This window comes from Microtus ochrogaster, unplaced genomic scaffold (assembly GCF_000317375.1).
Source record: "Microtus ochrogaster isolate Prairie Vole_2 unplaced genomic scaffold, MicOch1.0 UNK31, whole genome shotgun sequence".
Lineage (NCBI taxonomy): Eukaryota > Metazoa > Chordata > Mammalia > Rodentia > Cricetidae > Microtus > Microtus ochrogaster.
Window position 1 is genome coordinate 2,687,162 of NW_004949129.1, and position 11,033 is coordinate 2,698,194.

General features: G+C 53.7%; 3 protein-coding genes across 5 annotated transcripts in view; 1 reads left to right on the top strand and 2 right to left on the bottom strand.

Annotated features, from left to right (window-relative positions):
* Positions 1 to 1,954, top strand: part of Pcgf2 (polycomb group ring finger 2) — an 11,255-nt gene extending 9,301 nt beyond the window's left edge. Inside the window, exon 9 of the mRNA XM_026789821.1 lies at positions 361 to 1,954. Within this exon, the coding sequence (XP_026645622.1) occupies positions 361 to 769 (409 nt within the window). The 3' untranslated portion in view covers positions 770 to 1,954. The remainder of the gene's footprint in view (positions 1 to 360) is intronic.
* Positions 1,955 to 2,129: 175 nt separating this feature from the next.
* Cisd3 (CDGSH iron sulfur domain 3) lies at positions 2,130 to 4,803 on the bottom strand. The gene is made up of 3 exons (XM_026789813.1): positions 4,547 to 4,803; positions 4,140 to 4,259; positions 2,130 to 2,503 (listed from the first exon to the last, which is right to left on the bottom strand). Exons 1-3 carry the CDS (start codon positions 4,655 to 4,657, stop codon positions 2,324 to 2,326), a joined length of 411 nt encoding a protein of 136 aa, XP_026645614.1. The 5' UTR covers positions 4,658 to 4,803; the 3' UTR covers positions 2,130 to 2,323.
* Positions 4,804 to 7,186: 2,383 nt separating this feature from the next.
* The window catches only part of Mllt6 (MLLT6, PHD finger containing), a 21,326-nt gene continuing 17,479 nt past the window's right edge, over positions 7,187 to 11,033 (bottom strand). Inside the window, exons 18-19 of one of the 3 annotated variants that reach the window (XM_026789826.1) lie at positions 10,054 to 10,410; positions 7,187 to 9,343 (exon numbers count right to left, since the gene is read on the bottom strand). In XM_026789826.1, the coding sequence (XP_026645627.1) occupies positions 9,336 to 9,343; positions 10,054 to 10,410 (365 nt within the window). In that variant the 3' untranslated portion in view covers positions 7,187 to 9,335. The remainder of the gene's footprint in view (positions 9,344 to 10,053; positions 10,411 to 11,033) is intronic. The other 2 variants (XM_005368317.3, XM_005368316.3) reach the window with 2 other exon arrangements.

Below are 11,033 nucleotides of genomic sequence, written 5' to 3' on the forward strand. Positions count from 1 at the left end.
CCTGTCTCAAAAAACCAAAAAAAAAAAAAAAAAAAAAACTTGGTATGAGGTCCAGTCCTCCTGCTTCATACCCCACCCCACACCCCACTCCGGGTGCTGAGTACCACACCTGTTGCTGATGCCCTCCGCTGGCTCTTACCACCCAGACTTGGGGTCAGCAGTAAAGGTGGCCACTGTGGCATATGATGGCCTTACACCCCTGCCTCCATCTCTTACACTCCTCCTTCACTGGGTCTGCTCTCGTCTGACTCTCCACTCTGCAGGCCCCTCTCCTCTTTAGACCTTCCCCTCTGCTCCTGGTTGGGTCCTGATTTGGATGCAGGGATGGGTGGCCCCTGGTTGTTCTTTCTGCTGACATTTTCTTTTCTTATTGCTGGCCTCTTCCTTTTCACCACAGAATGGGCCTCTCCCCCTCAAGTACCGTGTCCAGCCAGCCTGCAAGCGGCTCACACTGCCCACAGTGCCCACTCCCTCAGAGGGTACCAACACCAGCGGGGCATCAGAGTGTGAGTCTGTCAGCGACAAGGCTCCCAGCCCTGCCACCCTTCCGGCCACCTCCTCCTCCTTGCCCAGCCCTGCGACCCCATCCCATGGCTCTCCCAGCTCCCACGGCCCCCCAGCCACCCACCCTACCTCCCCCACTCCACCTTCGACCGCCTGTGGGACCACAGCTGCTACCAACGGGGGCACTTCGAACTGCCTGCAAACGCCATCCTCCACCAGCAGGGGGCGCAAGATGACTGTTAACGGAGCTACTTGTCCCCCTTAACTTGAGGAAAGGGACCCTCTCCCGCAGCAGCCACCTCTCCCCTTCCCTTCTACTTTTTCTGGTCCCCTTTTTCCACCTTTGACTTTCCTGGTTCCTCCCATCTTCAGAGTGGGAGGTGGGTTTTATAAATAAATCTATCTATCTATATATATAAATATATATATGTACATAGGAAAAACCAAATATACATACTTATTTTCTATGGACCAACCAGATTAATTTAAATGCCACAGGAAACAAACTGTATGTGTGTGTATGTGTGTGAGTGTTTGTGTCTAGGGGGTCTTCTGTAGTTTGCTCTTCTGGGGGGGGGGGTACCTGGTGGTCTTAAGAGGCCACTGGAAGTATTAGAGCCCTTCCCTGTATTTGTTCCGCTTCCCAGGGCAGAGGGCGTTTTGGGTCTCCTATCTGACGAGATAATGGGGTCCACCTCTAAGCCCCCCCATTGTTGAATGTCCAGAGAATTGCTAAGACAGTGCCTTTAAAAAGTGCGGTTTGTCCTCTGGCTGCGAGGATCAAGTAGCCATGGAGAAGGCATCTCCCTCACCTCCTTGGACAGTGGGACCCTTGTGCAAAGAATAAATGGTTCTATCTTTTTTATCCCCCACCCCCTTCTTTTTTTTCTTTTTTCCTGTGTGTGGCCTTTGTGTCCATCATTTTTATCTTTATGGAGGAGAAGATTCAGGCTGTGGGGAGACCCCAGCCCTGCAAAGTCTATGGGTGACTTTCCTTCTGCCCTACCTTGACCCAGGAACCCCTACTAGCAAGACTGGAGGTAACACTTCACTGGGGGCCTAGAGTGAAGGGTTGGGGTGTGGAACCCCGGACAAGCACAGGCTTGAGTTCTGCCAAAGGCCAACAGCTTTCTAGTCCACTTTCCCTCCCCTAGCCCAGGCCAAGCGGGGACAGGACAGAGGCATTAGAAGCACAAGGAAATCAAGTGGAAGCCCACTCTACCTAGCGGACCACCTACTAGGGGCCGACCTTGCCTACCTGGTTTTCCTCAAGTGTACATAAATGAGGGGGAAGGTGGGGGGGAGGAGACCAGGGTATTGGCTCGGGTATGTGAGGTCCTGAGCCCGTGGGGTCTCTTTGCACCATGTCCTGAGTCTGAGGTTCTGTGACTGTACCCACCTATCCTGGGTCATTTGTATTTATCTCTTGGTTTTGTAATAAATGCTGCATACTCTTGAGCCTGTGGTTCTTTGGGGCAGAGGGAGGAGGGAGGAGGTGCTCCCTAGCCTTACTGTGCTGACTGAGTAGATCTGAATGGCCCCCCTTTGGCCAGCTCTGTCTCCACAGATCATGCCCTTGCAAGAGGCTGTGGGAGGCTTCCCAGTGACCACAGGGACGCTCAGAGGGTGGTCTCACTGTTTAATGACAGTTTTGCCAGGGGACCCAGGAGGCCTGCTCTCAACTGTGTAACAGGAGAGACAGGGTTTTCAGGGGACAGTTGCTAACAGCAGCCACGGTCCTTGGAGCCCTTTCTCCATGCCTCAGCACTGTGGCCGTCACAGAGGGGAAGCTTGCAGCGGGCCAGGAGGCACGGACCCCTCAGAGTGGGGAGCCCACTTCTGCTTTCTGTACCTGCTCGCTCTTGTGGGTACCATCGCAGTAAGGAGGACGCTGGGTGGCCTTGCAGGTACACAGGGCCACTGTGCGAGTCTCTTGGACTTTGAACTTGAGCGGAGAAAGGCCGGTGCGCTGGAAGAAGTGGGAGCCGTCGCAGAAGGGCTGGTGGGAGAAAAAGAAGTCAGAGTGGGGCAGGAGGAGAGCTGACCACAATTATTGTTCCCAGCCCTGCAATGTCGGGGTCACAGGAAGGCTGACACGAGGAAATAATGGCCACCGTACGGTAGTATAAGTATTTCTCATTGTTCGTCTTTGGGAAAGTCAAAAAGCCAGAACAATTCAATTCGGAAGGGGAACTGGGCCTCAGGTAGAGGCAACGTTAACACAAACAAGGCTGGAGTTTTTTTGTTGTTTGGCTTTTACGTGTTTCAAATTTGGTGTGTGTGCGCATGCGAGCACATGCTCGTGCCCACACACAGAAGTCACAGGGCGAATGTGGGAGTTGGTTTTATCCTTTCGCCCTGCGGGCGCTGGGGATCCCACAAGTCAGCCAGGCGCTCTGAAAAGTGCCTCGAACCGGAACCGCTGAGCACCTTACCAGTTCCCCGCAGTCCAGGCCTACCTTGAACAGGCTCTGCTGCCTGAGGCTGACCCTTAACCCTTATCCTCCTGCCTTCACCTTCCAGGTGCTACGACTTCAGACGGGTGTCACACCATGTTCATTCCGCGTGGGGACAGACTCCAGGGGCTTCCGTGCCCACGAGACAAGCATCTAACCGCGGGGCTACATCCCACCCAGAGTTTTGTTTTACTTATTTTTTTAGTGGCTGAGTGACTCATGAAAGTGACATTCTTCTCAATGTCCCCCAGGGTGAGAGAACCCAGCAGGCCCAGGGCCTTTCCAGAGTTCAGAAAACAGCAAGGGGTGTCTGTGTCAACCTGCCTGCCTGGAGTAGCATCAGTTATGTGTGCACCCTGTCCCTCCAAAGAGGATGATGAAGACAGGCCCAAAGGGGAGAGGCAGACCCACACCCTCCTAAAGGGCACAGAGTAGGTGTGTGCAGCCACCCCACCCACAGCCCTCTGGCTGGCATGCCCTTGAAAGTGCCCCACCCTCTGGAATATCTGTTCAAAGGCCACAACAAATGTGTGGCAAAGTAAGCCTTGGGATCTGGGCTTCTCACACCAATCACAGGGCAGAGTTCTCCAGAAAGAGGGAGGCTCCTGCTCCAGCAGCAAAAGAAGTCCTATCTGAGGTGAAAACAGGGCAGGCAGAGAGACCTGAGGAAGACGGCAGAACCTTCCCAGCAGTGAGGTCCAACGCCTGGCCTGTGGGCAGAGATGCTGCCCACGGGGAGGGAGAGGGAAAAACATTCAAGTCCTTGGTGCCCCGGAGAGGGCCCCAAAGTGCACACACAGGGAGGAGGGGCTGGAGGGAGAGGAGACTGAGCCAGTCACAGCACAGGCATCTTCCTGTTTCTGCTTTGAATGCTTCTCAAACACAAGGGATACACTATGAGCTGGTCTTTTGCTATCAACCCCCGCCTTGTATCGGGGTATATACAGAAAGAAGGGAAATAAAGAGGGGCTGAAAGTTCCCATGCTGACCCCAAGCAAGAGAGAGAGCTGTGGAGACGTGTGTGTGTGTGTGTGTGTGTGTGTGTGTGTGTGTGTGTGTGTCGCATCTCCCATCCAAGCACTAACCAGGCCCACCCCTGCTTAGCTTCTGAGGTCAGGCTTGTTCAGGGTGGTATAGAACTGGGTCACAACGAAGTGAAAGGCTACTGGAATAACTCACTTGTTTCTTGCTTCGGCCACATACACACCACCTGTAGGTTTTTCCTGCAACAAGCTCCAACTTGATGGGTGTTTTCTGTGCCACCACGGGCTTGGCTGGTTCTTTGGGGAACCATCGGGCCTATGGCCAGGGAAGATAAGAGGCTCAGGGTCATCCCAAACCTTGGAAGTAGTGTAAGTTTGCATGATCCCAGCTACCTTCTTCTAACCCTGGGGCTTGGGTTATCATGTGGCTGACCTCCCCTCAGCCCAGAAGACTTGGCTCCTTGTCTTCTGCCCTCTGGTCCACCAAACCTTCCTTAGAGCCGGCTGGGAGCAGGGGTGTCCCGGTCGCTGTCTTCAATGTAGCCCTGAGATCCCGGAAATTGACGGGACTTGTGTCCTGAGAGAAGGCGTTCTTGTACTCACCAGCCAAGAGATTTCCCGCTTCTGGCACAGCTTCGACAAGGCCGGCAGACAGATGTGATTTGGAAACAGAAAAATAAAATCAGTGGAGAAGGGTGGACGCCGGAAGCCCATCTGGGAAGGAAAAAGATCACGGGCTAAGGGGGCGTGGGAGAGACAAAAAGATTGGGAAAAGGGTCACAGTAGAGGCAGGTCTTGGCATCCACTAGAAGAGTCCTCTGGAGAAAAGACTGCCCCGAGGGATCGCGCGGCCGAGAGGCGGAGCCTGGCCCTGGCCGGGGAGGCAGGGCTGAACGGCCGGGGTCACCAAAGAGGGGACGCTGACCGAGGCCCCGCGCATGACCACAGCGTGCAGGTTCGTCCCCACGCCGCCGCGCATGGGCGTTCTGCGCATCGCCGCGGCCCGTCCGGGTCGCCACCCTCTCCGCTCCTCCTCCCCCATCCCTCTCTCTCCCCTCCCGGAAGACGCCGCCCGGCCCCGCGCAGGAGGGGCAGGCAGTGCAGCCCTAGAGCCCGCAGGTGCCGCCCTGGCCCTGCGGAGTCGGAGGCATTGCGTTTAGGAACACAGGCAGTGTGATCTATCACCCAGCAGGGCTCGGGTGCCTGCTTTTTCACCTGCACCGCGTATGATGTGCCTTCCGGTTTAAACTATTCCTCCAAGTACTTGAAAAAACCGGTCACTGACCATATACACCCATCTTCCTCCTCCCACGGGCCCTCGGAGTTGGCACCCATCTCCCTCCCTTCAGTGAAGCCAGACAAAGCAAGGTCTCTTTGGATTGTTTTTTTGTTTGTTTGTTTTTTTTAGTAAAACATTCTTTTATTAAAAGAACAAGTGCTGTTTACGAACTGCCCTTCGTACAAATAACATCCGTTATACAAAGATACAAGACCCAGGCTATGCACAATTCCAGGCTTGGAGGTCGCAAGGAAACACTGCCTTTTAGGCTGAGGATACAAAGGTTTCAGAAAAAATGAAAAATGAGCCCCTGGGTTTGCAATCTGTGGCTTCCCTTCCTTGCTCCCCTAGGAAGGGTCTGCTACATGGAAACAGGCTGGGATGGAAGGAAGAGAGCCTGAGTTCGGTCTGCAGCCCCAAGTGGGGCTGGAGAAAGTGAACACAGGAGAATGGGGGCAGCCCTCAGTCTCCACCTCTTCAGTAGGTCAAGACAAGGTGGTCTGGGGGATATTTGAAACACACCCGCAATCAAGGAGGAAGTGAGTAGAGGGATCAGAAGGGCTCCCCGGCCCCACCTTCCTCCAAGTGGCTGAAGTTCCGTACACTGGGCACCCCTCCCCAGGAACCAGCTGCCTGTTTTTCCCTTTGGCCCCCACTGCACTCTTAAAAGATGTTGTTGGAAAGCAGCAGGGGAGCCTGTGTCTTTGAAAACCTGTCAGCACCCCAGTTTGGGAGAGGGAAATGTAAATGTTGCCCTTTCTTTGGGCTCCCCTCATTTGTCTAGCCCCTCCCTAGGAGTCGAGTGGGCACTCCCTGGGTCTCAACACAGTAAAGGGAACGGGTTACCCAGCCTCAAGATCAGGGCACCTAGGGGCAGCGGTAGACCCAAGAGCCTGAGGGAGAAACAACAAGCTGGAATGAGGGAGAAGGGATGGGGAGATAACAATTTATTCTTTTTAAAGGCAACCCTTAAAGTGTCATTGTCTATGGAGAGGATTCGTCAGCTCGGAGCTAAGACAGTCAGTGCTACATAGATACCTTCCCACCATGGGCACCATCCTAGACTCGCAACCACACCATCACACATACCACACACACACACAGGGACAGCCAGCCAACTAGATGCAGCTAGAAGGCTGGACAATGGAACAGGAATGACCAGGCTAGGTACTGAGGCTCATCGCTGCTGTCCCTCCTAGGCTTAGAGCAATCACCTGTAAAGTCAGCTCCAATGACCTCCTAACTACAGTGGAATCCCGTTCAGCACTGAGATCCACCAGCCATGACCACCCTGGTGGGCACAGACTCTACATGCATTGCTCATTCATCTCTTCTCACTGAGGGTGGTGACATCAAGATCCACTCATGCGTTCTCAGACTCCACTTCCGCTCTGCAAACCACATCCTCCCCTTCCCCCAGACAGAGATGGCTCCAATTCTGCATCTTTCCCCTTACCCCACCAAAGCTCTTTATCAAAAAAATGGACCAAAGCCAGACATGGTGGTGCACACCTTTAATCCCAGCACACAGGAGGCAGAGGCAGGTGGTTCTCTGAGTTTGAGGCCAGCCTGGTCTACATAGCACGCTCCAGGACAGCCAGAGCTACATAATAGAGTAGACCTTGTCCCAGGAAAACAAAAACCAAAACCACTAAGACTGTAAGATGTGAGGTCATTCTTGCCATCCTGCCATGTACTCTGTTCCTAATTTTCCCTATGTCATTTCACCAAGAATGTCACAATTTCCCTCTTGTCTCAGTACAGGGGCAACACCACCTAGTAGTGGTGGCAGTACACGCCTTTAATCCCAGAACTCAGGAGGCAAAGGCAGGCAGATTTCTGAGTTTGAGTTCAGCTTGGTCTACAGAGCAACTTCCAGGACAGCCAGGACTACAAAGAGAAACCTTGTTTTGAAAGCTAAAATGGTGGTAGTTGGTAGTGCACGCCTTTACTCCCAGCACTTGGGAGGCACAGGCAGGCAGATCTCTATGAGTTCGAGGCCAGCCTGATCTACAGAGTGAGTTCCAAGAGAGGTTCCACTACACAGAAAAACCCTGTCTCGAAAAACCAAAAACCAAAATCAAACAAACAAACAAAAAAAGAGCAGCACCAATCTATGCGAGGCCCAGAGCTCTCAGCATCCTGGCCCAAAACAGGAAGAAGAGCTCTGCAAAGTTGAGAGCAGAGTTCCAGAGATCAGGGTGACTGGGGCCAAGGAGCATCTGGGGCGGGGCACCTAGGGCTCCTACTTACTCCACACGTGACAGCCTTACAGACATCACAGCAGAGACTACTTGGTTCTGAATGGTGGCTGGGTAACGGTGTGGGCCTGGATGAGCAAGCCATCTAAGAATCTGGAGAATCACTGGCTTTTAGACTAGGAGTTAAGAGCTGAAAAGATGAGGACCATGCCTTTCCGATACTAAGCAGTTAGAAAAGTATTTCTGAGGTCAACACAACTGACCCCTCAAACAAATCCTTCCTAGTGCCAAAGAACTTGCTCCTGAAGGTCCCCAACCCACCCTAGTATCTTACAAAGTCTTATCAACAGGAATATTATTTTCCATACCAGAAAAAAAAACAGTTGAGCAGCACAGGCAAAAATATATCTGCACTACGTTTCTGTCATTGCCAAAAATATACACATCTTTTTTTATTACAAAAAAAAAAACCCCAAAAACAAAACCCAAACAGAAACACACCAAATGCACACATGCAAAGGGACCCACAGACATGAACATCAGGGAAAACTGGCCCTCCGTCCCAGCCAGTGCAACCAAAAGGGACACAGGCCTCCATGGCTGCGCTTCCGTGACCCACTCAACGTTTCCCACAATGGCCTTGGGCAGACTGACTCTGCTGCCTACGACCACACCCTGGAAAACAGCTGGTGGGTGAAGGGGACAGTGGTTAGCTTAAGTGGCTCTACTAGCTGGTGAAGGTGGGGCTGAAGAGGCAGGCTAGCTACTTCAGGGAGGGGAACTTCTGCTAGAAGTGGCTTTAGCCCTCCCTAATCTCTTGTGCCAGCAAAGACCAGATACCAGTGGGGGGAAGAGGCCCTGAGGGGCCCTGAGACAGAGTGGGGTCCAGAGGAGGGAAGGTAGGATATTACCCTGATTCAGAGCCTTCAGCCCCCAGGAATTCTCCAATATTGGAGTACTGTTTTTTTTTTTTTAATTTTTTTAAGTTTACAATTCATGCCCTGGAAAAGGACTAGAGCTGAGAAGGGGGTACAGGCTACAAGAGCTAGGAAGTCCTGCTCTGGTTCTGGCCAATGCTCCTGTCCTTGCCCTTGGCTGCCCCAGGTCCAGAGAAAGAGGTGACAGACAGACAGGTTAAGCGGACTGACCATAAACACACACTCACACTCACACACACACTCTCACGCGCTGTGGAGTCAGGCAGCTCCCTCTCCCCACCCTCGGCACTCCTCAAGCCAATAGTGCAAAAAGGGGCAGGACACCAAGGACAGTGAGGGACGACCCCCACTCCCTGCCCAGCCCCATCATGGGGCCCCAAGAGGTGCTATCCTGCCTTTCCTCAGCCCCCCACATCTGTAGGCTTTTCCAAGCTCAGCTTGTGACCCTCAGCGGGGAGGGATGATGGGAAGCAGTCAAAGGAACCCCTTCTGCTGGGAAGACTCTGAAGGTCAACTGGGACCAGCCCTTTTTCCGTAAGGAATACCACACAGGGGAGGCCCAAGGGCCTACCCTGCTTCTTCCCCATTCAAGTGCTGACTGGTTTACGTGGTAGGTCCAACCAACTCTCCACTTCCTATGCCATGACCTGCTTTGCTCTTTGGGGGGGGGCCCTAGGCATCTGCAGAGGATGGGGGCTCCTAGGCAGGCTTGGAGCCTGTCCTCCCCGATCCTCGCTCCTGGAGCAGCCAGTGCAGTACAGGAACAGGCCAGGTGGAAGGGCTTCCCTCCAGTCTCTCTCCACAGCACCTGGAACTCCAGGCGCACACTCCCTGGGCATCAGCACAGGCTCTGGGCCTGGCCCTCCAGAGTCCGGGCCCAGGTACCCATTCCAGGCAAGAACCCTCAAGCCATGTAGGGGTCAGGAGAGGCAGGGTGGAGTTAGCCTTTTTCCTGGCTGGCTGAGGCTCCTTTGTCAGTGGTCTGGAAAGACAGGAAGGGAGATTTTGAGTATTGGAGGCATTTGGCCCTATTGCCCAGGTAGAACAGCTCCCAAGGACGGCAGAGGCTACTGGAGCAGAGTATGGAGCAGCCAGGCCTCTGCCTGTCCACAGTGTGTGGAGTGAGAGTGCGTCCTGACTTGTGCCCAGAGCTGGCTTCCTGGGCTCAGGTGAGTGAGTTCTCCAAGAAGAAACAGGCCTGCCCAGAAAGGCATCTCTTTCTAACTGCTGCACACAGGAGGGAAACAGCATTTTCTAACTACTCCTCCCACTGGAAAGCTGGTTTTTACAATAGACTTTAAAAGAAAACAAAAAATCACAGTCAATGTGTATATGCATGTGTACACACGCATGCGTGCACAACAGAGGAGAGATCCCCCGAATCCGCTCTCTCCTCCAGTACGTGAGTCCCTGATCAAATTCAGGTCATCAGGTTTGGTGGCAAGCACCATTTTACACTTTGAGCCATCTCAACAAGCTGGAAGGCTGTTTTCTCTAAATGGCTCAGAGCGGCCTTTCTTGCCTCTGAAGAAGGGAACCCCAATGGACACGAGGTCCTGCTGTCTGCAGCCGGCTATCTGGTTGACCTAGGGGTTGCCGCCTCCCACTACAGATCTATCTGATGTCACTGTAACCATCCCTCTCTGTTTGTCCCTTAGAAGGGAAAAAGGAAGACCCAGGCCCCTTACTCACCCCTCCTTTGGGGCCACTCCCACTGGCATCTGCCCCGGGCAGGCTGAGAAAAGGGTTGGTCTGGGCAGTGAGGACTGGTGGTCCGCCTGCTGCTGCTACTGCTGCAGCCGCAGCTGCTGCAGCCATGAGACTTGTATTGCTGCCGAGTGAAGGGGCCACCAGGGTTCCAGCAGGCAGCAGGGGTGGGGCTGATGCTGTAGGCAGCAGGCCAGGGGTGCCCGCAGACAGCAGTGGGGTGGAGCTTCCAGCCAGCAGACTGGCCATGGGCAGCTGGGAGCCCCCAGCCATCTGCAGCCGTTGCAGCTCCCGTTTCTGCTGAATCTGCTGGATCATCTGGTAGACCACAGTCTGGTGCTCCTGCAAGGACAGACTGCTCAGTGGTAGTGGCCCTGCTGTCTTCCCCGAGGCTACCTGCCTTGCCAGACCAGGGCCCCTCATACTGGAACCCTAAGGCTCACGACAGGAAGACCAAGAGTCTGTCTCTACTTTGGCACTCTGGGCCTCTGTCTCCCCATCTGGACAAGTAAAGGACTACCTGTGGCCAGGTAAGCAGCTGCCAACTGAGCACCTGGGCAAGTGCAGGCCGTACACAGCTCTGGCCCTGCCCACCGTGTCAGGTCCTCGGTCCCTATGACAACCACACTCCAAACAGAAGGCACGGAAGTGGGACAACAATCGCCAAGCACTTCCCTTCTTTTTTTTTTTTCTTTCTAAAAACTAGTTTGAAAGACTTGGTGGCACTCATGCAGAAGCAGAAGAATCTCTGAGTTCAAGATCAGCCTGGTCTGTAAATGGAGTTCCAGGCCAATCAGAGGTTAGTGAGACACTGCCTCAAAAAACAAAAACAAAGAAAAAAAAATTTGTCTGTGGCCAAGAAAGATGCTTCAGCCGGGCGATGGTGGTGCACGCCTTTAATCCCAGCACTCGGGAGGCAGAGGCAGGCGGATCTCTGTGAGTTCGAGACCAGCCTGGTCTACAAG